Source organism: Polypterus senegalus, chromosome 1 (assembly GCF_016835505.1).
Source record: "Polypterus senegalus isolate Bchr_013 chromosome 1, ASM1683550v1, whole genome shotgun sequence".
Lineage (NCBI taxonomy): Eukaryota > Metazoa > Chordata > Cladistia > Polypteriformes > Polypteridae > Polypterus > Polypterus senegalus.
This window is the reverse complement of record NC_053154.1, coordinates 35,612,712-35,637,830: the sequence shown is the minus strand read 5'-3', so window position 1 is coordinate 35,637,830 and position 25,119 is coordinate 35,612,712. Positions and strand designations below refer to the sequence as shown.

Here is a 25,119-nt window from a genome sequence, read left to right as displayed (position 1 = left end):
ACATGTATTCTAAAATCTGTTTATATTAAAGAGGAAAAATACTTAAGCAATCAATTGTTTTGTGTTTTATATCTCTAATTAACTTAGAACACTTTGCAGAGATACGTTTTCACTTTAACATTAGTTGATCACTGTCAAAAAAGCCAAATTTAATCCACTCTGATTCAATGTTGTAAAACAGTAAAATATGAAAACTGCAAAGGGAATGAATATGTTTGATAGTGAGGCACTGTAAACTCCTATTCATTCCTTTTGAAGTTTTACATGGTCTACCTTCCTACATATAGTATATTACCCACCTACTTCATAGATGTAATCCTTCACATGCCGTTAAGTCTTAAGGTGCATGGATCCTACTGACAGGGGTGTAGTAAAAGGAAAAGCAAGGAAGGCAGTTTCCTAGGGTACTGAACTGGAAGGGGGAACTCCAAGGGTGTCCATTTACATAGGTATTAACTGTAAGGACAAATCTGCAGGAATCCATCTTGAAGCAAAGCATCAGCATCCTGCAATGACACAATCACCAACCTCCCTAAAGGGAACCACAATCTTTGCTGTGAGAGATTTTTTGTGATGAATGTTAACTTTTTAGTTATGTTAAATTATAACCAGAACCTTTTACAAAAATCATAAAGATTAATACATGTCTGGAAGCAAAAAGTGTATTTACTCAGTTTATGTCTGATTCAGCTTCAATGAGTTTCCCACTGTAGTTAGAGCACAGCCAAAATCAGCAGCACTAATTCGGCCACAGGTAACAGTGAGACAGGTTTAAACTGTCCAAATGCAGTCCCTCGGTAGACCTGATTCTTCCTATCGCTGTTGTCTCTGGTGACAGAAATGTTTCATTTTTAAAGCTGATTAAATCTTACTTGAGATCTATCGTAATATGTGCCAGGAGAGGCTTTCAGACTGAGCTCTGATTTCAACAGAGCACAATATTTGAAGGTCTTTGGACTTAGAAAATATAGTGGCTGCATCTGCTGTAGCAACAGCTCCCAAACACTGATTTGGAATGCTATGGTAATACCATTACGGACCATTTTTGTTTTTTTTCTTTATTTCTATTTTGTTCACTTTTTAATATCATGATGTGCAATTTTTATTTTATCACCATGTGTACCTTATATTTATTTGTACTTTTTCACTTATATTGATTTTTAAAATTTACGTTATTCAATTATTATCATTTTTCTATATCCTATACAAATGTTGTGTTTATTGTGGTGTTTTATTTATATAATGATTTTCACAAAATTAGAATAAAGAATTTGTGTTTATTAAACTCTCCCTGTTGATCTTATTAATTTAAGCTTTGAGTTATAATAATGTTTTGAAATTTTACCACATCGGGACTCGGTGAAGAGTGAGCTGGAGGGATCAATGAAGTTTTATGCCTAGGGCCCCCAGTGTCCCCAGATCACCACTGCCTACTGGTCCTGCAGGCCAAACATTTTTTCAGTAGTGACAGATCATTCAATGTTATGGTTACCCACATCTGGAACTCCTTACTTCTACATTTTCACAACTGCTCTTCACTTTGTCCTTTTAAAACTGGATTGAAAACCTTTCTGTTTATTCAGCATTTTCCTACAGTTTTAGGCCCTGTTCACAGTAGTATGTCCATCCATCCATTATCCAACCTGCTATATCCTAACTACAGGGTCACGGGGATCTGCTGGAGCCAATCCCAGCCAACACAGGGCACAAGGCAGGAAACAAACCCCGGACAGGGCGCCAGCCCACCGCAGGGCACACACCAAGCACAAACGGGACAATTTTAGAATCACCAATGCACCTACCCTGCATGTCTTTGGACTGTGGGAGGAAACCAGAGTACCCGGAGGAAACCCACGCAGACACGGGGATAACATGCAAACTCCATGCAGGGAGGACCCGGGAAGCGAACCACAGTAGTATGTTTTCCTTTAAAAACAAAGCCATTACTCTCAAGCCTTTTGTCCACACCACCATGGCATGTTTAATCAATCAATCAGTCATTTTCCAACCTATTATATCCTAACACAGGGTCACGGGAGTCTGCTGGAGCCAATCCCAGCCAGCACAGGCAGCAAGGCAGGAACAAACCCCGGGCCGGGTGCCAGCCCACCGCGGGGCACGCACGCACACGCACACACTAGGGACAATTTGGGATCACCAATGCACCTAACCTGCATGTCTTTGGATTGTGGGAGGAAACTGGAGCATGTTTAATCATCAAAAATGAAAACTTTTGAAAATTTTCTTTACAGCCGTAAATTTCTGAAAACACAGCCTCAGCATTGTAACGTGGACAGGCAAAAATGCAGATATTTAAAAAACTCAGACTCTGATTAGTTTGTCCTAAATATGTGGCTCTTCCCTGATTGAATCTTTCTGATTATAATTTCTCATTCCTTGATTGGCCACCTTTCAAAAGGCAAATAATTTATCAGTCATTACATTTTTGCGATAAATCCCTGGTGTCACCTGCCCTTCCAAGTATTTTTCCTCTGATGTGTGAATGTCCAGTGTAGGTTAACATCTATGCCCTACGCATTTTTAGCCCTTTTAGTGTGGATGGAAATACTTTTGTAATGAAAACACTAGTATAGATAGAGGTAGTTTTTGTTTAAAAACGCTGTTTCTAAATGCAAAAGTAGTTGTGTAAATGTAGACAGATTGTTAACCCTTGTAGAATTTGACAATATTGTTTGTTCTGTTTTGTTATTGTTATTTATTTCTGGCTGCTGTATGTTTTAAATACTGTATGAAATATCCATGAGTTTGAGAAAGGTGTTATATACAAGGGACGTTCAAAAGGTTTCCGCACTTTTATATTTTCGTTGGAAACTGTGAAGGCGGGAGGTGTAATAATTGGGCATTAAAAAGTTGGTACGACGCTGGGAAATTTGCATCGCAAATGAAGGTGACTATGTAGGATAGTGATGTCAACTCTTTTGAAATTCTAAATAAACAGAGTTAAAAAAAGTGCGGGAAACTTTTTGAATGCCCCTGGTATATAAAACTTAGTGTGATTATAATTTGTGATTGGATACAAGGAAACACACACAGAGAATGTAAAAAAAGGTGAAAAGGTTGGAAAAGCACTTTATACTTGTCCTTGGCTTTGCTAAAACACACAGCTGGGAATTTCTTGAGTCAAACAACAAACCCTGTTGTCAGGCTGCAATGTGGATACATAGCAGAGATTTTGTAAGGCATGTTTAATGAGGTCAGAGCGCACTTGCATAGCAGTGGACATCCTTCACAAAGTGTCCATACTTTCCATTTTAAGATTGCTTGGAAAAGAAGGAGCAAATGCGCTATTAGTTCAGGACAAGCCATTGACATGTGCAGCTGATGGCTAAATTAAAAACCTTTCATTGCTTTTTTGTCCCTGAAACAATGGGCATACTATATAAGATTAAAGGTTATTAAATGTTACAGGTTATATAAGTTTAAAGGTTAATTTCCAGCTAAATAACCCTCACATTCATTGGTTGCACATCAGATAAAGACTATACTTGTCTTTAACCTTCTTTCCTTCTCAACGTGGAAATAACCTTTAACTTTTTTTTTTCCTTTTAATATGTACGCTAACTCTACTAAATAACACTGCAATAATAAGGTTCATTACACTCTAAACATGGAAGGACGATAAGGTTGGAGACTGAGTAACCTTTCTTGGCTTTTGCTAGAATTCTGGTTGAGGCCAGACAGCGAACTTGACCTTTTGAAATTATAAGCATGAATTCTTTGAGACTGTCATCATTGCGATCATAAAGCTCTTTTCAAGAAAAATCCCCATCCTTACCCGACCACTGATGTCAACTCGATGTCTGTCTGGTGAAAGTGGTGCGGCCGCCAGGCGCCTGCGCGCGGGACCCTACAATCGATTCCCGTCATGCGCACGTGGCCCACGCGTGTTGGAAAGACGCGCGCAGTTTAGTCAATGGGCGGCAAACGGCCGGCATGGCTTTGACAGGGCCGAGGTGTTTATTCGACCTGGAAACATTTTGTGACCACACAGTCACCATATTCATGCGGGACGGTGCGAAGACCAGCCGCCACATCCCGCATCATACCACAGCGTGAGTTACCAGGGAGCTTCTGTACCTTTGTGCCGTGTCTCGCCATTAACGGCTTCGTCACGCTTGCCGTGCGTCCAGTTTTTTTTTCAGTTCAGCATGATGGCCCTCGAATTCCCGAGACAACTGCGCTGACAGCCGCGGGGCTCGAGTTACCACGGCGCGTGGCATCCGAAACGTGTGACCCCGGGGGCGCAATTACAAGACTAAAATAAATGTGTCAATAATGCTAGCAGTGGCGTGCTTCCTACGCCATGGGTGGGGGGGTTCAGTGTTTTTTGAAATCGGACAAACTGTTGCCTTTAGCCAGGCGCCCCTCGCGCCCTTTGCCCTTCTCGCTTGAGGAGTGCATGTAAATGGAACGTGCCAATGGGAGTACACGAGACGTACGCGACCCGTCACTTGTGCTGATGCATAAGGGGCCGATTTTAGTCAAGTTAGTATATTACCTTCGGAGTTTGAAATTGTTATATAAACTGCTCAAACAAATTAAAGGAACGCTTTGAAAATATATAAGATCTCAATGGGGAAAAAAAATCCTGCTGGATATCTCTACTGATATGGACCAGGTAATGTGTTAGGAACGAAAGGATGCCACAACGTTTGATGGAAATGAAAATTATCAACCCACAGAGGGCTGAATTCAAAGGCAGCCTGAGAATCAAAGTGAAAAAATGATGGGGCAGGTTAGTCCATTTTGCCGAAATTTCATTGCAGTAACTGCAAATCATACTTAGTAGTTTGTATGGCCCCCATGTGCTTGTATAAATATATGTCAGGACATGCTCCTGATGAGACGACGGATGGTGTCCTGGGGGATCTCATCCCAGATCTGGACCATGCATCACTGAGCTCCCGGACAGTCTGAGGTGCAACCTGGTGGCGTCGAATGGACTGAAACATGATGTCCCAGAGGTGTTCTATTGGATTGACGTCAGGCAGGGCTGGATTAAGACCCTTAGATACCCTAAGCACTAAGTAATTTTGGTGCCCCCTTACACTAGTAATTCAAAATATTAAAACAATAACAAACTAGAAAATATTTCTAGTTGAAAGGTTTTTTTGAAATGCACGGTTTTCATTTTGACATGAAAACCGTTGATTTACCATTTTGATTATTTAATTTATTTATGGCTTTTGTGTCAGTTTAGCAAATCTATTTACACATATTCTTACTATAAGATTTGAAGAATATTTTGTAAAAATTTTGTTAATAAATCTTTATTAGTAAAAAAACTATAAACAATTTTATCTAATAGTAATCAGCTGTACAATTTTCACTTTTACATAATGTAAATTAATTAAAAAATATCCAAGAATAGAATTAAATAAACTCACCAGAATATTTTTTCCTCAAACTGGGACGATATTTTGTTTTTGCTTAAAACAGAAAATAACGCTTTCTACGCGCTAGAAATTTATTTTAAGTTAAATAACATAATTCACGAAACACAACAATTACATGATAATAATTTTTAATCAACTATTAATTATTATTTAAAAATATAAAAACATATTGTTTTGAATCAAATGATTTTCACAATATTTTGACATAACATGGCGTTTTAGAGAATCACCATGAAATGGAAATTCCCCATTGTAGATGGCACCAGTATGCAGAACGCACTGTGTAAGGTGCCATCTACGAACAGTGACGGCATAGGGAGGTACAGGGAGGCATTATTCATTTCTCATTAAATTTTGAAAATGGTTATAAATTGAATTAATTTATTAATTTAAATAATTTATGTGATAAATTCAGCCATGAAAAATTTTTCTGGTGCCCACTTTACCCTTGATGCCCTAACCATGTGCTTACTTTGCTTATATGGTTAATCCAGCACTGAGGTTAGGCGAGCGTGGGGGCATGTCAATGGTATCAATTCCTTCATCTTCCAGGAACTGCCTGCATACTCATGAGGCCGGGTATTTTCGTGCACCAGGAGGAACCCAGGACCCACTGCACCAGCTTAGAGTTTGACAATAGGTCCAAGGATTTCATCCCGATACTTAATGGCAGTCAAGGTGCCATTGTCTATTCAGAAGAGGTCTGTGCATCCCTCAATGGATATGTCTCCCCAGACCATCACTGACCCACCACCAAACCAGTCATGCTGAACGATGTTACAGGCAGCATAACATTCTCCATGTCTTCTCCAGACTCTTTTACGTCTGTCACATGTGCTCAGGGTGAACCTGCTCTCATTTGTGAAAAGCACAAGGTGCTTCTGGTATTCTATGGCAAATGCTAAACAAGCTCAACAGTGCACATGGGCCGCTAGAGGACACCAGGCCCTCAAGCCACCCTCATGAAGTCAGTTTCTGATTGTTTGGTCAGAAACATTCACACCAGTTCCCTGCTGGAGGTCATTTTGTAGGGCTCTGGCAGTACTTATCCTGTTCCTCCTTGCCCAAAGGAGCAGATACCCGTCTACGGCCCTGTCCAGCTCTCCTAGAGTAACTGCCTGTCTCCTGGAATCTCCTCCATGCCTTGGAGACTGTGTTGGGAGACACAGCAAACCTTCTGGCAATGACACATATTGATGTGCCATCCTGGAGAAGTTGGACTACCTGTGCAACCTCTGTATGGTCCAGGTATGACTTCCTGCTACAGTAGTGACACTGACTGTAGCCAAATGCAAAACTAGTGAAAAACAGTCAGAAAAGATGAGAAGGGAAAATGTCAGTGGCCTCCACCTGTTAAAACCATTCATTCCTGTTTTCGGGGTCATCTCATTGTTGCCCCTCTAGTGTCCCTGTTGTTAGTTTCATTAACACCACAGCAGCTGAAACTGATTAACAACCCCCTCTGTGACTTAACTAACCAGATCAATAGCCCAGAAGTTTCATTGACTTAATGCTGTACTCTCATTAAAAAGTGTTCCTTTAATTGTTTTGGTTTAAAAAACCAGCAGTATGATGCTCCTGTTTCACAGAAGTGCATAATCCTGTTGCAGAAATAAAAGGTACTGTATGTACTGTATATCAAAAATATTTTTCTATTGTTTGCTGGTCTCATGCTGACCAGCTTACACCTTGCCACATAACAGTTAGTGCTGCTATGTGCAGTGTTTGTAGAGTGTGTATTCTACCCATGTTATTGTGCTTTGTCCTTTTTAACCTTAATGCAGTTCTAAACTTGAGCTTTTACTACTTCAGTTTAGCCAATATATTTTCCTGAGCAGTGCATGGTTACGTTTAAATCTATATGGGTGTATTTTGTCAGATAATGAAAATGTTACAGGGAATGACGATGATCTGATGACACTTGAAACAGACTGGGCATCTGCATCCCATTGTTTGATCGATCTTTTGTGATTTGAAGAGTGCATGTCACTACCAAAAGAGGAACAGACATTATTAAGTAAGTTAATGTTTCCATTAATGAAGTCTATACACATACAAGAAAATACTGGTATGGGTCACCAGACCCACATGAAGAGAATATGCTAATTCCTGTAGGACAGAAACTTGGCCATGAATCAAGCCAAGTGGCAATATTTAATTAATTTGTTATTTTAAGGTTATTTAGTTTTTTATTTCATTGCCATTTTGCAAGATTATTTTTTCAAGAGGTGCCATCATTTTGCATATCTGTTTATATGGGTGTTGCCATTTTATGTTTCTGGTTTTTATATGTCCCATCATTTTGTGCCTGGTTGCTATCATGCTATATTGTTGTTAGACACATACTGTAAGGCACATGCTATGTTGACAGTGTAATCATGATGATCTTGTTATAAAAGATGGTTGCAAGCATTAAACAGCACCCAAACTTTGTTTAACATAAAGAGGAGATTTTATCAAGTTAAATGAAAACAATTATATTCAGGCTCTGTTTTTTTTATTTCATTCAGATTTTCAACTAAAAGTTTATTTGTTTTCTTAGAACCTTTGTTTGCTAATCTGATACCATAATGTACTGATGACTTCTGCTTTGTTTGAAATACTTTGGTTTGCACTTAAAGGAAAAACAAAATTTTAGATCTCTGCTACTGACCTTTACAATTGTCCAAGTTTACTTTTTTGAAAGGTTCGACTGTCACAAGATCCAAAACCCAGGCAGCTGTAAAAGAGCAACATTAATCACTGCAGAAATGTATCACTACTTTTAAAATCAATACACATGTATTTAAATGTCAAGTCTTTACTCAATTAAACATTTACTTTTATTAAAATTCAAAACTGTCCCATCTTGCAGAATCAACAAAGTACTATCAATTAGCAAAAGACAAGGTTTTTTTTTAGAATGGCTGGGCTTTTAAGAGTGACTAAGAACAGGTAGACAGGCTGAGTTAGCAATTTCTAAATTCACAGAGGCAACCAAAACCATAGAGGTAAACAGAAGCAGTAAAGGCTAGAAGCAGGGAAAAGTTCAAAAACTACAAGAAAATCTAAAAACAAATTAACTTATTTAGGAAGTTTTCCTTCTTGCATAGATGTGCAGATGTAGCTGATATGATTGCACACTCTGTGCTGTACAAATATATCTGTGCCCTTTGAGACACAATGCAGAGCACTGTCAAAGCCCTAAACACCACCAAAATTGCAGTACAGTATAACACGAATAACATGAAAAAAGTTCAGATACTACCAAACATATTTTGAATCATTTTATACTTTTTGCACTTACATAAGTTTATGTTCAGTGTCTTTAAGTAGATTAGATAAAGCTTCATTTGTCCCAAGTGGGAAATTTGGCTTTTTACAGAAGCTTAATAAATAATTAAAATAAGTTCCAAAACAAGTTGATAACTGCTGAAACATGTAGTTTTGAGTGGAAACTTACTCTTTATACTCCATCGTTCCCATTGACCACTTCTGTGGTAACTTTCTGAAGCCATTTCAGATTAAGGTGAGGGACAGTAGAAACGTTGTTCTCATTCATATTTTGTGAAAAAAGTATCAGAGACACTTAGACACTTGTGAAAGCAGAAATGAACTACACACTAATCAAGAGCACAGGTTCAACAATAATTTGCTGAGTCACAGCAAAATGTGTAATTCTCTTCTGCCTATTTACTGTTTATGCTATATGTGAGCGTATTGGATGTGCATGGGAAGAAAGGCGTTAAAAACAGAAAATAGAATTCTGTATGTAGGCACTTTATTCTGCGTCAGCCTTACTGTCTATGTTTTTTAAGGTAAGGAAAAAGAAAATTAAGCCTGCAAGATGCCTGTGCCTTCCCAACCTGTCTTGACCTATCATCTCTTCACTCCCTAAATTCCTTCTTTTATTAGGAGTCATTCTTTGTGCTTAAAGCCACATGCTCTCTCTCTCTCTTACTGACTAATCCACTCTGGCTTCCATTCACTCCACTTTTACTTCCCCAAATGAGGGTTTGGCGCCAGCACAGCCCCTTTTTCTTTGTATACCACACCATCAAATGGCCTCATGCCAGGAAACCTGCTCATGAGCAGCTGCCAGACATATACATATTGAAAGAAATTGTATGACTGGCAAAGTTTTGCTCGAGATACAAGAAGCAATAACTGACAATACATACAATACATACAATAGGGGAAGTGTGGTTGGGTGGGTACTTCAAATAGAGGAACCCGTGTTTGTAATCAGGATCTCCTTCTGGCATTAGTAAGTTAAGCAGCCAACATTTATGCTGATGGGGTGCCCCTAAGCACATACATAGAAGAGGGATGGAGCCCTAAAACAGATGCTTAAGGACACAAAAAGGCTAGAAACTTCCTTACTTGTAAATAAAAATGCCCTCTAGGTGCCAGTGTAAAACCAGGTGCCCAGAGGTTATTATGGAAATTTCTCTGTGGGCACAAAAGCAAAAGTGAGGATGAGATCTTTTGGAATGGATAGGTGGCATCAACATTTTCCTGCTTTGAACAAAAGACCCCCTGATGTATATTTTGCAGGGTGAACAGCATGAGTTCTTGCAAGAGTAAGTCTACCCTCAATAGGGCATGAGTAGATTAAGTGGTGATTGGGAGAAAATGTTCAACTTTCTTTAGCCAATTGGCAAAATGGACAAACAATCCTACCTGATAATCAGGTACCAGAACTTTTTACAGCTAGGCCTTCTTGGGCGGAGGTGTTTATTTTTTATGTTTTATTTGTTAGTTATTTATTTATTTGAACATCATTTGTTGCTGTTGTTATTACATTTTTTGTACTAAGTTATGAAATAATGAAAGCAACTACATACATCGCTTTTATAAGGTTTTGTATATTCTACATGGCACTGGACCTATGCTGAAAGTAATGTGATACCATTCCTCCTTGAGAAATTCCACCAAGTTGAAAATACAGTCAGAAAGCTCCTTAAATGCTCAGTTCAAATGAGATCTGGTGACTGGAATGATTTTGGTGTATTTGTTGACCACTTATATTTTATGCATATACTGTACTTATTGTCATCTGGTTAGATTACAGTAATTGTAATGTGTCATTACTTTAGTTGAAACTATTATACAATGATATTATTGAAGGAAGTGGGTTCAAAACACTGTGGAAGTGGCATATAAAAGGATCATAATATTACAGGAGCAGACTTTTACTGAAGTGTCCCTTGCAAACTAGCATGTTATCCCTGCCTCATACCAGCAAAACAGCTTTCTTGAAAAATTCATCAACAATTAACCAGCACCACAAACATCTACAATCAGTTGCTGCCCTCTTATCCCATATATGAGCACAACTACTACTATTCTTGCAGTAGGTCCATTTAAAACCTCTGCCCTATTTCCATAGTCTCTTCTGGCTTATTTCAGGTCCTTCGGGCAGTTTTGTCCTCTAGCTGACTCTAATAACATTCCATCACTAAACACAAATTATTAAATTGCCTGTCACTCATGTCACGTTTGGGATACCTGTCTTTGCTTAATAAATCCAGGCCATGTTTCATTCTAGGACAAAATGCAGACCATCTTTCAGTTGGCAATCAACATATTGGGAGATCTTTTAACACAGGAATGTCAATCTACTCTAGTATTATATTGTCATCCATTGCAACACATAATCAAAAATCTTATACATCCCTTATTGAGACTACTAATTCAAGACCTAGGGAGAACTGAACATTAGCACGGTAGCAATTTAGATTAACTTGAAAATGATACTGTAAGTAACATTTCTGAGACAAAAAAACAACTTTCCTTTTAACTAATAGTTTAATTGTACCGTGTTGATATTAAGAAAGTGTATCACAAGTTTGATTGAATATATAAAGAAAACACTAGAAATGTAGCTGCTCAAAAACATTGCTGGATAAGATATAGCTTTTAAAATAAGTTCTAAATGTAAAGAAATAAGTAAACACAGCATGAGGAAAAAATATCTGAAAACTGGTGACCTGCAACTGAGGCCTGTGCACTTGCACATGCTCAAAGTCAGATTCATGGAGTTAATTTTGTGTTTTATCAGAGGCACCCCTGTCTAAGTTCCCACAGCTTTTGTAGTCTGAGCTTCCTGTTGAATCATTGTTTCTCTCCTATAAGTTGGGACTATTTCAATTATAGCATATGTTACATAATTCTCTTTTGCACAAGCAATCATTGGTAGCTTGAAATCAGGCAAGGTTATAATGCCTATACAGTAATGATTATGTATACATAAGAAAGTAACTAAACTCTAAACAGTCTTGTCATCATTTCCTTTATAAAGTCAGTGGCCACAGTTGTATATTGCCAGGACAAACATTATATGGGATTCTACTGGAACACACAGAGTACTCAGCAAAAACACAGACATAGTCATGCACAGAGCAAGAGTAAATAATACGCATATCCAAAACGGATCATTTTTCTTTTGTTATTGATAATTCCTCTGTCTCCCCTTCCTCACAGATGAAGAGTCTGGGTGTCATCCTTGACTGTACTTTATCTTTTCAGTCCCACATCAGTAACATCTCCCGGTCTGCATATTTCCACTTGCGTAACATTAATCGTATTCGCCCCCCGTCCCTCACTCCCCACACCACTGCTATCCTTGTTCATAGCCTTATCACTTCTCGTCTAGATTATTGCAATTCCCTTTTCTTTGGTCTTTCTCGCACATATCTTTATAAGCTTCAACTGGTCCAGAATTCACCTGCCCGCATCATTACTAGAACCCCCTCTATTCACCATATCACTCCCGTTTTGCTGCAGCTTCATTGGCTTCCAGTTCAATTCCGAATTCAATTCAAAATTCTCCTATCAACTTTTAAGGCTATCCACAACCTTGCCCCTCCATATCTGTCTGACCTCATCCCGTACCCTTAGATCTTCTTCCTCCATCCACTTGACTGTCCCCTTTGTCCGTCTTACCACCATGGGGAGCACAGCATTCAGTTGCTCTGCTCCCCAGCTCTGGAACTCGCTACCATCTGAGCTAAGAAATACTGAATCATTTTCACTTTTCAGATCTAAACTTAAAACTCATTTGTTTTTCTCTTTGATTACAATTGCTCTGTCTGAGTTTAATTTTGTATTTTACTTTTGTTTATAATCTGTGTTTTATCTATTGTTCGGTGTCCTTGGGCGTTTAGAAAGGTGCCTACAAATAAATAAAATACATTATTATTATTTATAAAGGTGTTTATTTTCCATAGAAAAGCATCCTAGCTGGTGTTTGACCCCAGGATTCTAAAGCTACCCTTTACAGAACATTTGGAAATAACTGCTGTTTTTTTTAGTATGATTTAACACCAATACTGAAATATTTATAGAAGTTTTTCATCCAATCTGTGCATGTCATGAAATGTAAATCTCTTTATGTAACTGCTTTACATTAATACAGATACTTTTAAATAACCTTCTTTTTGCACTGCACAGTGTTCTACACTGCTATATGTCATACTGCATTTATATAAACTGTGGTTTCCTGGAAAGCACACACTGTATGAATGCTTCTTCATTTGTTACTGAGAAAACAATTGCTAAGAAGAATTTCTGGGTACTAACTGATACAGCAGGAAAAAAAAACTTCCCCTTGAATTTGATCTCAACATAAAATTGTAGCCTCAGCCTTTATAATTAAATTGATCTCACTCTTTGTAATGTCCTTGGCTAATGAATAAAATAATGAGCAACCTTTTTACTTTTCAAAAAGTAATAAATACTGTCAAGAACTGCACATGTTTAATAATTTTTATATGTTATAGATGGCAGCTTTGTAAATGTCTTTGCAAGTGTAATTGGCAGTATGTCGGGATTATCTAAGAAAATGTTTTTAACTTTTGAAAATGACAGTAATTTCCAAGAAAAATTGACCCCTAGGATTATATAAAAAATAAAAAGTCAATCAGTTTTCCCAAATTGTTGTTTCCAGTTCAGTCTTTCAGCAAACCGGGAGCCTTTCTTGGGAGCTTCAGGTGTCATTTTTTGTATCTGTTTTATCTTTACAGGTTATCTTGTTCCAGGTTTTTAATAATATCTTCTGAAAAAAAAAACAAGGATTTAATGTACATTGCTAAAATGTTATAAATGGATGTTTATGATTAAGAAAAATTCAGAATTTTGATATTCTGTATTATCAGTAGGAACATAAAATATTAAGTTGAACAGATGAATTAAGAGAAAAAAACAAATCTAAATGTTAAACCACGCAGGCAGATTGTTTCCTGTAAAAGCAGCTGCAGTCTATTTTTTAACTCCATTCTTTGCATATCCTCCAATTACTGAGTGTTTAAAATTAAAATTCTTTCAATAGAAAGAAATAATACTTCTACTCAAACCCATGGCACTCTTCCCAGGTACTTAGAAGCAAGTAAACGACTTTAATGAATCAGACATAATGCCCTTACCAGTTGTTAATCAAGCAGTGTGGACACTACTTGTTCAGCACTATTCTTGGCCCTCTGGTAGCTGGCAAACGATTAATGATGAGTGAATTGCATGTTTTGGAATATAACCTCCTTTCAACACCTTTTAATCTGGCAGCGTGGGCATCATCCCAGTACAAAACTAAAACTACTGCAGTATAAGTTGCCAAGGCACCTTCCAGTATAATTCATTAGCTTATCACTTCTTGTTTTAGTGTAAAGTGGCCACCTTGCATCTGGAAGCTAGGATTAGGTCAAACAACAGGTGCTGCATTTTATGTGCACTGCTGTAGGGAAATGTTTCTTACAAGCTGGGTAGCCTTTCAGGAGCAGGCATAATGACATTAATGATATTGTTACAAACTCATTGTTCATCCCTAAAGGTTCAGGTGGAATGATATGATCAGTAGGGGAAGAAAATGAGTGTCTGCACAGTCAACTACCACTTTTAAGTCATAAATGTAAGCTGTTAGTTACAAATCATCTGCAACAGAAATAGGAATGCATTAACGTGCTTTGAGGAGGAAATCCAAAAATAGTCATTATTGTATTCCCCTCCCTATGCAACCAAAGTGTCAGCACTGCTCCCTTCTACTGACCCTTTACTAATCCCAGGACACAATTAGATTTGTGTTCTTTAAGCCTTCTGTTGTGCCCTAATTTGGCAGTGTCCTGGGACATTTATAAAGCCCCTTGGAGAATAGACATAGTCAGAGAAGCTAAACCACCTTCTGTGTCTTTTCTCTCCAGGTAAGGATAGTATAATTTACTTTATATTGAAGTTTGTTTACATTTTTATGTTCATATTTGCATTATATTATATAGAACACAGGAAGAAAAATAAAAATCTTGGCATTTAGACGAGGTGGGCGCAATTCAGAAAAATAAGAAACAATACCAATTCACTTTTGAAGTGTACACAATAGCTTGAGCAGGGAAGAAAGAAAAGACAAACTTCCAACCACTCTTGAAATAGACATATGGATGGAGCAGGTAAGAAAGAGAAGACAAAGCCACTTAGCACCCTTCAAATGTACAATATAGTCTGAGAAGGTAAGGAATAAAACATGACAAAAACTGTTACCAATGTTGAGATGGGCAGTAATGCCTACAGAAGTTAAAAAGGTGCCATTGTTATAGGGGTCATTACAGTCTGACCATGTAGGAAACAGAAACAGAGCTTCTGATCACTCCTGAAGTGTAGAATATAGCATGAGCAGACTTGAAATGAAGACAAATCCTTTGCTTACTTTTGATCCAAAAATGAAAGTAAGACATATTCTTTAAGTATGCTTGAAATTCATAGTCAAAGCAGATGAAGATAAGATGAAGTGTGTATCTATTTTTGAGATAAACAGTATAATCTAAGAATGTAAGAAAGTGAAAAATTACAAGTCTGTAGTGATACTTAAGATGGATAGTTACCAAGTGTCAAAGTTTCTATTAACCCAGGACAGTACATTTAAAGAAGGTAAGCAAAGGAAGACTGTGTAATTTATTAGTGTAATTCATTTGAGATAAGAAGTATCATCGTATTAGATAAAAAGGAGAAATCAGTATAATCTGAACAGGTAAAAGAGAGTCACAGAGCATTAACCCAGTCTTGAAATATACAGTATATTCTAAGGTTGAGATATAAAATTACCTTTGAGCAAGACTAGGCAGTTGGATTCAGTATGAAAGATAAAGAAAGGTTTGAAGCAATTCTTGAAATAGTACAATCTGAGCAGTTATTAGAGTTCTTTAAAATCTCATGATATATGCAGTATGGACTAAATACATAATAAACAGAAGATAAACGGATTTGTTTCATTCAATATCCAACCCCCAAATAAGGAGTACTATATTGGTATAGCAAGTAATAAAATAAGACAAGCCATAGTTAATCTTGTGATGAGCAGTACAATGAATGAAAAATAAATCCTCTACTAACTCTTGTCATGGCTGGCACTGACCGAGGTAAGAAAGAAGAGGTAATCAGTTAATTGAGATTTCTGAAAAGGAGGTAAAGATCAGTCAGGTGAGCAAGTTAAAGCAAAGCTTGTTGTCACTTCTGAATTCTTTTGTGTGAGCAGTTCTGGGTGTGCTCTATGAAAATACTACACAATATCTTACCTATGCTATGCTTGTTTCTTTGTCGCCTTGCAGTTTCCTTTCCTGAAGTCAACCTTGTTAATTTTTGTGTACTTTTGCATGCCTCTCATGATTCTTCATTTCTGTATTCATCCTTTCATCACTGAGTGTTCCTTTTTTATTCTTTGTTCATTCCCATATTGTTTTCAGTTCACATAATCTTCCTTTCTATTCTAACTTCTTTTCATTTTCCCTAGGAAGCCTTTTGATTCCTCTAACCACTTTAATTAATCAAGGTAAAGTATTTCTGTATTTTTCTGACACTTGTAATTACTTTAGAGAAGGGGTTTTCAAAATCCTTATGGGCTGTAGCATGTTACATAGTGTATATTATTCCAACAACGCTCTCAAACATCATAAATCATTCCCTGTACACATACATTTTGATAATTCCTAGTTTTAACAGGGGGAACCAATATAGCCTTTCACCCAAGGTCTTTCTAAAATGTACTGTTGTTTTTGCTTTGGTAAAAGGCAGATGCTGAACCAACATGCCCAAACCCAGTGCATCACAGAAAAATGGTGCAAACGATACATGGAGGCAACACCAAAACTAAATTGAATCTTGAGACTTAATAGCTGAAGCTCTTAATCAATATGTCTTAAATAGTACTTTTAACAGCATAAACTATTGCAAGACCCTTTACAGAGCAAAATGAATAGAGTGCAGTGGTACATATGCAGACTGATCAATGCAATAAAATCAATATAACATATTAAAATAAAAGCAGAAAATGCAGCATTTGAAGATACCAAGTACCCTTTGGAGGCGTGTACCAGACAACATGCCATAATCCTTATCAATCTAATTTTCTTAATTTAGCAAAATCTACTTTTCACCTTTTCATGGGTTTGAATCCCACACTCAGTTGTCTGTCCGGGTTTTACTTCTGGAGGTCCAGTATTTTTCTGACATCCTCATAGATGTGCAGGCTAGGTTAATAGGTAAATCCAGATTTTCCCAGTGTAAGTGTGGGTGTATGAGTGAATGGTGTGCCCTTTAAGGTACTGGTACACTGTTGGTGGCTTTTCCTTCCTTGTTCCTTGTGATAGTTTCTAGTCTCTTCAAAATAGCCACCCTTTGCTCTGATTACTGCTTTGCACACTCTTGGCATTCTCTCGATGAGCTTCAACAGGTAGTCACCTGAAATGGTTTTATTGAATGAGGAGGTGTGTCCAAACTTTTGGCCTGTACTGTATATATATATATATATATATATATATATATATATATATATATATATATATATATATATACAGTATAACAGTATAACAGTATATATATATATATATATATATATATATATATATATATATATATATATTTATATATATATATATATATATATACACTGACTCATCCCTGTGAGGTTGGTTAAGGCCTCTTATATTGGCCAACCCAGAAGTGCTTCTGTTCTTCTGCTCACATGGTTTGCCAGCACTTCTGGGCCAGGCGAAAACCTCATGTCATATGGCTTCTCCACTTTTACAGCACCCCCTGGTGGCACCCATGGTACCCAACAGGGCTGAGATATAGAACTCCAAGTCCCATGGTGCTCTGTGGGAATCCAGGGTAATGCTGCAATGGGAGAGGCAGTGCCCTAAAAAAGCTGCCTTCCTCCATCCTTACATTTCCTGGGCATCAACCTGGCCATCTCTTACTATATATATATACTGCATATAAAGAAGAAATGTTTGTTTGTGGAATTTATAATTCTAATTTCACAACTATTTTTTATTTGTGTGGCAATTTCCCCAGGTCTGCATTTTCTTCAGATGCTCCAAGTGTCTTCCCAAATCTGAAAATACAGTATGCGTTTTAGGTTAACTGGCAATTAATTTTGGCTCTGAATGACTGGGTGGCTTCAGCAATGAAACATGATATATATTAAGTATACCTTAGAATGTTATGCAGTGACAATTCATTAAGGAAGATAAAAGTGACCACAGGTATCATTCAATAAAAAAGATGCCAACAGGAAAGAAAACAAAAACAAATTTCAGTTCTTTTAGGAAAAAAAGAAACTGAGAAAATGCATAGTTATGCATTCACTGTCAATTTTGGCTTGTACGCAGTTCCTGAAATTACTTTATATTATTAATGATTAGAGCAATTCACATTCATATATATTTTTATTGAAAAATGTTGCCCAGGGCATGCATCTGTGCAATGCATTATAAAAGATATACTCATACTGGAGACTGGAAAGGCTCACTGAGTGGCAGCGTGAATGTACAGAAGATAATAGGTAAGGCTAAGAGGTGCTGGTGTAAAATAAATTCTGGAAAAGTTCACTTCATACTGACAGGAAGTCAATGGAACTCCTTTAGACTCAGGACAGAGACCACCTTTTATGACTGGCAGGAGGCCAAAATGCTCTCAAGGACAATTGGCCCCTAACATAGAGAGCTTGGGAGGGCCAAAGCATGGCGTTCTCAGGGCTGTGTAAGGATGCATTTAATTAAATAATTGTTAGAGGGCATTCCTGACCCTGGAAGTATGTACAATCATGTCCCAAATACTATATCTGAAATGGGCTTAATGGCTGCTTCCTTCTCAGCAGACTTGAGATAAGGTCACACTTGCTAGGCAGATACTATAGCCAGATGATCTGGAGAGAAACACACACAATGACAGGTGAAATCAACCTTTAGATTAACCATTATTTTAAAAATCATCTTTCTATAGTGAATACTATCAAATAACAATTTAGGTGAAGAGCTGAAGGAAAAATTTGCATACATTTTTTAAAGTTGGAGCATCAGCAGGTTAAAGGTCATGCCTTGGGTCACATATTAGTTGGGGCTTGAAGTGGCCACTTTATGTGTTTAAGTCCAACAGCCTATTCACTTGTGCCCTATAGCCTGTTTTAGCCTTGACCATTTGGGTAGGTATACTTCATTTTGCGTCTTATTTGTTTTCCTATGTTATGTTCCCTCTTTGATAAACCCTTCCAATGTTGTTTTTATAAAATAATGCAGTTCTTAATGAATTTTGAAGTTTAAATATTTTGTTAGGTTAAACACATGGTATTTCTAATATATATACAGTATATGTTATATAACCAAATAGGACAGGCCATGTAGGTTCTCTATTTCAAAAGAGGACCATAAACTGTTTAGGTCCTCTAATTAGACGTGTGAGTATACAACTGGGGAGTGGTGAAGGAGTGGCACTATGCCTTACTTGTTGAAATTGTGCCCAACAAGTAATGTCTCTGAGGGTGAAATAAAGGTCATAGTGGACTTGCAAGGTGAGTTGCATATTGAACAGATGAAACTCTAATAATTATGGTGGACAGGCACATATGTAACCTGATTAGGAAGTTGGGTGCATGATGAACACTTCGTGGTCTCTAGCCTATTGATCAAGGAGTCAGGAAACAAGTCGAAACAAAGGCTCAGAATGGCAGGTGGGAGTAAGTAATGCGTCTACAGAGCAGTGTGAGATTGGAAGGAGAGTAAGGAGGACTTTTAAAGTACTTGAAACATTGTATGATTTGGAGACTGTATGAAATTGAGCAGTCTCACTTGATTATTGTTAATCAGGTACTGTTATTATTGGATGGAGCTTGAGGCCCACATAGTACAGATAGGAGATGGTAATAGTGTTTAACAATAGATGAAGATTACTTTAAACTAATGACCAAAGATAACCACTTTCTACAAGAACACATTGTCTTCTTACATCTTCACACAGCCATTCACCATGGGAGATGCATTAATGGCGGAATTTGGAGCTGCGGCCCCCTATCTTCGCAAGTCTGATAAGGAGCGGCTTGAGGCCCAGACACGAGCATTTGACATAAGGACTGAGTGCTTTGTGGCAGATGACAAGGTTGAATATGTTAAAGGCAAAATCATCAGCCGTGAAGGTGACAAAGTAACTGTAGACACAGAGGATGGCAGGGTGAGTAATTCATCACTGTAGTTAATGAGCAGAAAGTGCATGACATTCATAACTTGAGAGAATTATATCTAGACTAATACCGGAATACTGTTTTAATATAATATGGTCAGCTTGCTCACATAAAGCACAAACACCCTGACATAAGTTTATATCATACTGTTGCATGACCAAGTGAAGCATTGTAACCAGTAAAATCAGTTTAACTTCCTGACAACATCAAAACATTGCATTATTAAACGATTGCTTTTGTTTCAAGTACTGTTTTGAAAATGTTTTACTCACTAACACTTTTCTTTTTAATAGACTGTCACTGCCAAGGATTCTGATGTACACCCACAGAATCCTCCAAAATTTGATAAGATTGAGGATATGGCCATGTTCACCTTTTTACACGAGCCAGCTGTGCTGTTTAACCTCAAAGAGCGTTATGCATCCTGGATGATCTATGTGAGTATGTGCTTCTCTCAAGATACATTAAATAGTAAAAATAAATCTATAGCAAATAAAACAGCAAGTGTTGCCCGTTTTTGCAGACCTACTCAGGACTGTTCTGTGTCACCGTGAACCCCTACAAGTGGCTGCCCGTCTACAATGCTGAGGTGGTTGCTGCCTACCGAGGCAAGAAAAGAACTGAGGCTCCTCCTCACATCTTCTCCATCTCTGACAATGCCTACCAGTACATGCTGACAGGTGAGGTGATATTCTGCTCTGCCTTCACTGGCTCCCTGTGTCTTATAGGATTGAATATAAAACACCATTGCTAGCCAATAAAGCTTCAAATGGCCTTGCCCTGGACTACATTGCTCACTATGTCCACTCACTAAGGTCCACTGATTCTGGCAATCTCTTTGTGCCCCACTTGTCATGCTCTAATCTGTGCTCTCTGGGTGACAGAGCCTTCAGTTCTATTACACACAGACTTTAGAACAACCTTATTTATTCAGAAAGCATTTAAAATACACTGACATAACCCTGGCATTCTGACACTTTGTCTCAGTTTACCCTCGGTGTCCAGGTCCTCAAGATGATTGCATTTGTATCACAAATTATGTTATCTGATCATGGGTTTCTTGTGCTATCCTGGTTTATTGACACTTGTCCTAATTCAAAGCTTTGTGTTTTCTGTATTTATATTTTATTTGATGTTTTATGCTGGTATTATTTTGTATCCAATGTTGTGTATTTTATCTGTTTTTCCTACTGCTTATGTATTGTTTATTTTTTAATTTTTGTGAAGTGATTTGAGCATGAGAAAATATAGTCGCTGTCCTTAACTTTCATAAATGGTGCTCATTGGGTAACGGAGCTCTAGGCAGCTGCCTATATTGCCTAATAGATTGACCGCCTCTGATTACTATAGACTACACAATTACATATTTAATTCTAAATGAAATGTAACTTCAAATAAAGGGAACATAGGCAATATATTAATCGGGAGACTACAGTAGATAGACCAAGATGTAACATTTTAGTGGTTAATAGTTCCACAAATTACAGCCATCTTTTTTGCTTGCAGATCGTGAGAATCAGTCTGTTCTGATCACGTAAGTACACAGTAAAAATTATTAAGATGTTTTATATTATTTGTCACAAACTTGATCACGAGCCATAGCAAAGTTTTGGCGCAGCCACCCGTATATTGCTTTCCTGGCTGCTAAACTGCAAATAAAAAGATAGCACTGGTGTGCACAAATCAGAGTCCAGAACAGAACTGAGGGAGTAGGGGAAAGGTGGAGGCTTTTAAAGGTCAGGATAGGAAGTGACGTCAAAAGGGCCGGGATCGGAAGGGTCTTCAACCATAGGCTCGCGTCTGGAAATGACATCAAGGGGGCGGTAACCGGAAAGATCTTCATCTATAGGTTCGCACCCGGAAGTGACGTCACCAGGGCCAGGTGGAATTTCCTGTGAATGATCTGCATTGAAGCGAGAAAAAGAATCAGTGCATTCTGCCCTGCCACCCTATCCCGGTCTGATTTGGAATTGCCCTCATTCAAGCCCTTTAGCTGCGCACGTGTGTAACATATTGTACTTAATTATTTGGATATTCTGAAAATAATATCAATGTAATTGTAATGTGGGAATTTTAGCACAGGCTATGCTATGCTGCATAATTTCAGAGAGTCTTAACCCAGAAACAAAAATCACTTTATCAGTTTGTATAAGTTACAGATACACTCACCAGATAGAGGATATAGATGCATAAAGGGTTTGGAATACTGCTCCAGATGTGGTGTGTTTAATCCAACACAATGCCTTCTTGATTTTCACGCTATGGTCACGTATTGTGTAGGTGTGCTGTAGTCAGTTTGAGGAAGGAATTGCACTTGGTGGCAACAGGGTAGCTAGTTCACTCCACTTTTGCCAGACTATATTAGATAGTTAATGTTGATTACACTGGCATAGTAAGTGTTGGGTTGATCACAGCTGGGCTTTGGCATGGTGTGTAGCCTGGTGGCTAAGGATTTAGACACTAAACCCACAGGCTGCAGGTTCAGCTTCTGGCACTAAATCACTGTGTTACCCTGAACAAATCATTTAATCTGGCAAGAGTTTTGACTGTAAAAAATGTATAAACAATTGTAATATACATAACTGTACATTTTTAGTGCCTTGGAATAATATTAATTAGAGGAATGTACTATGTTTGATCATGGACCTGGCTGATGGAGTGTTCCTCAATCCTAACCCCAACAGTGGAGAATCCGGTGCTGGGAAGACTGTGAACACCAAAAGGGTCATTCAGTATTTTGCCAGTATTGCTGCCATTGGAGGCAACAAGAAGGACACCAGTAAGGTAAGTAACCACTGGTTAATGCTTTAGTAACCAACACGATTATGCAAAGGTTAATTTTTATCACTGAGAAATTAAAAAAGTATGAAAATTGTATCTTGAATTGAGTAGTTAGGTGCGAAAAGGCCAGGTTTTCTTTTTCATGCTTCAGGAACCTGTATTCAGTTCCAGGACCTTTCTCTGTCTCTGTAGAATTTACACTATTCTCCTGTGGCCATTTATGTTTTCTGTGTATATTTTGGTTTCCTTCCACATTCCTTTAAGATCCATTTTAGACTAATTGTTGACTATATTCTAGTCTGGTGGGTGTGGAGGTGTATGTGAATGTGCATCTCCAGTCTGGGTTTGGTTTCTGCAGGATCCCTGGGACCCTGTAATGCAAAAAAGTGGTCTTATAAAATGGATAGCTGCATAAATGACAGTAAATGGAATGTCAATTGATAATGTCTTCTGTGGCTGAGTTTTCTTATTTTCTGTCTTTAGGGTACACTGGAAGATCAAATCATCCAGGCCAACCCTGCTCTGGAAGCCTTTGGAAATGCCAAAACACTCCGAAATGATAATTCCTCACGCTTTGTAAGCACTGCCTTATTTTGATGGCACAGATAATCATTTGATGTAATCATTGTTACTCATTTGTCATGTTACAGTATTCCCATAAGAAAAATGTCTTTTACATAAGTAGGTATGGCAGGTTGTTGAGCAGGCAAGTTCTAAAGTAGCTTACATAGTAACTATCAGCCTTCCTGTAATAATAATAAAAACAGTATACAGTGTATTGGTGGCGTGTAGATAATGCTGTCACATAACAATTTTCTACATGCAGTTTGTATTTTTTTTTCCCTCATGTTTGTGTTTTCTCTAAAGACTTCCAGTCCAAAGGCATGCTGTTAAGCTGACTCTAAATATGTCAAGTTCATAGATGTGTAAACACAAGGGTGTCCTGTAATGGACTAGAGTCACATCCATGTAAAAATGTCACGTTACTTGTATACTTATAGCCACCCACCTTTTAAGTTGTGTACTTTATTAATAGGTAATATAATGGTTAATTTGTAAATCGTATTACTATAAGCAGGCAATGTTGATTTTGTTGTGATCTCAATATGACATTGCCTTACACCCAAGTTTCCACCATCTCTGTGTTTTCTGTTGTGCTCTTGTTTTCTCCAGCTTTTTATGTAATTGATTTTGCAGTTGTTTCATATACTGCCTTTTATGATTGACCACATCACAGCCACAGCAGTGCTGTCCTTCTACTATTGTATGTTAAAATAAAATCAGTATTCTGTGTCCAATGCATTCAGGTAACACCTGGTGCTAGTATCAGAGGTACAACAAAAGATGTTTGGTGGGGTTGCATAGGTACTGTAGAACTCCATACTTTCAGAGACTAAAAGTGTTAAGTCACACCGTTTCTGTGTCCCTTTATTCGAAATAACAGGTTCAGAGATCGGATCGGTGCATCAGTATTGAGTTTCTTTTTCTGAGTCAATAAAACTGACACATTTAATATTCAATTGTCTCTTTCTCAGGGTAAATTCATTCGAATTCATTTTGGGGCCACTGGCAAGTTAGCTTCAGCAGATATCGAAACTTGTGAGTATGATTCAATACACACTTTTTTATTTGCCTTAAGGCAAATAATTCATACAATTTAAAACTAAACTTGGTACATGAAAGTAGGCAGAACTCTTACTGACATGCAATCATGATTTCATATGATACATGGTTTGAGACTGTTGTGTTATTTTATGTTATGAAACATTTGCATTTGGTCCTGATGGCTTCCATTCTGTAATCCATACACTCATTTTACAACCTCTTACTCGCAGTTAATGCTGTGGTTGTATGCTCTCTGTCTTCTTGTGTGCATTCCTGCACCTAAGATAAGATAAGATAAATCTTTATTCTCATTGTCACTTTTACAAAGGAACAACGGAATTGAAGGTGCTCTCGACTCAGTGTAAGGCATAAAAATTAAAAAACAAGAAAAAGAATAGTAATAATACATTACAAATATATACAAATTACACTTGTCATATATACAAATCGCACTTGTTGACTTAAGGTGTATATTACACATTTAAAGAATGATATGGAGCAGTTTTATTTGGGTTCAGGGCCATGATTGCTTTTGGATAAAAGCTGTTTTTAAGATGGTTTTCATTGCTCTTTATCTCTTGCCTGATGGCAAGAGACTGGGATGTGATGAATCCTGTAAAATGTCTATTGCTTTTTGTGTAGCATCAGGAGGTGTAGATTTGTTCCAGAGTGGGGAGGGTACAACCAGCCTGTATAGATTGCTAAAAATGTCGTAATTCTCAGACCTGCTTAATACAGTGAGGGAGCCAGCACAAAGCAGGAAGCAGCCTTGCATGGAACTTCCACCCACTGCAGAACCACATACTGTATATACGGAAAAATTTGTAACCTGTGTAAACT

At 37.7% G+C, this 25,119-nt stretch overlaps 1 protein-coding gene across 3 annotated transcripts in view; it reads left to right on the top strand.

Moving 5' to 3' along the window:
• Positions 1 to 25,119, top strand: part of LOC120524306 (myosin-6-like) — a 76,218-nt gene that overhangs the window by 454 nt on the left and 50,645 nt on the right. The window contains exons 1-9 of one of the 3 annotated variants that reach the window (XM_039746171.1): positions 14,531 to 14,590; positions 16,171 to 16,209; positions 19,674 to 19,883; positions 20,187 to 20,330; positions 20,417 to 20,573; positions 21,400 to 21,427; positions 22,578 to 22,677; positions 23,158 to 23,250; positions 24,210 to 24,273. In XM_039746171.1, coding sequence (XP_039602105.1) covers positions 19,683 to 19,883; positions 20,187 to 20,330; positions 20,417 to 20,573; positions 21,400 to 21,427; positions 22,578 to 22,677; positions 23,158 to 23,250; positions 24,210 to 24,273 — 787 coding nt within the window. In that variant the 5' untranslated portion in view covers positions 14,531 to 14,590; positions 16,171 to 16,209; positions 19,674 to 19,682. Of the gene's footprint in view, positions 1 to 14,530; positions 14,591 to 16,170; positions 16,210 to 19,673; positions 19,884 to 20,186; positions 20,331 to 20,416; positions 20,574 to 21,399; positions 21,428 to 22,577; positions 22,678 to 23,157; positions 23,251 to 24,209; positions 24,274 to 25,119 lie in introns of those variants that run through there. The other 2 variants (XM_039746186.1, XM_039746178.1) reach the window with 2 other exon arrangements.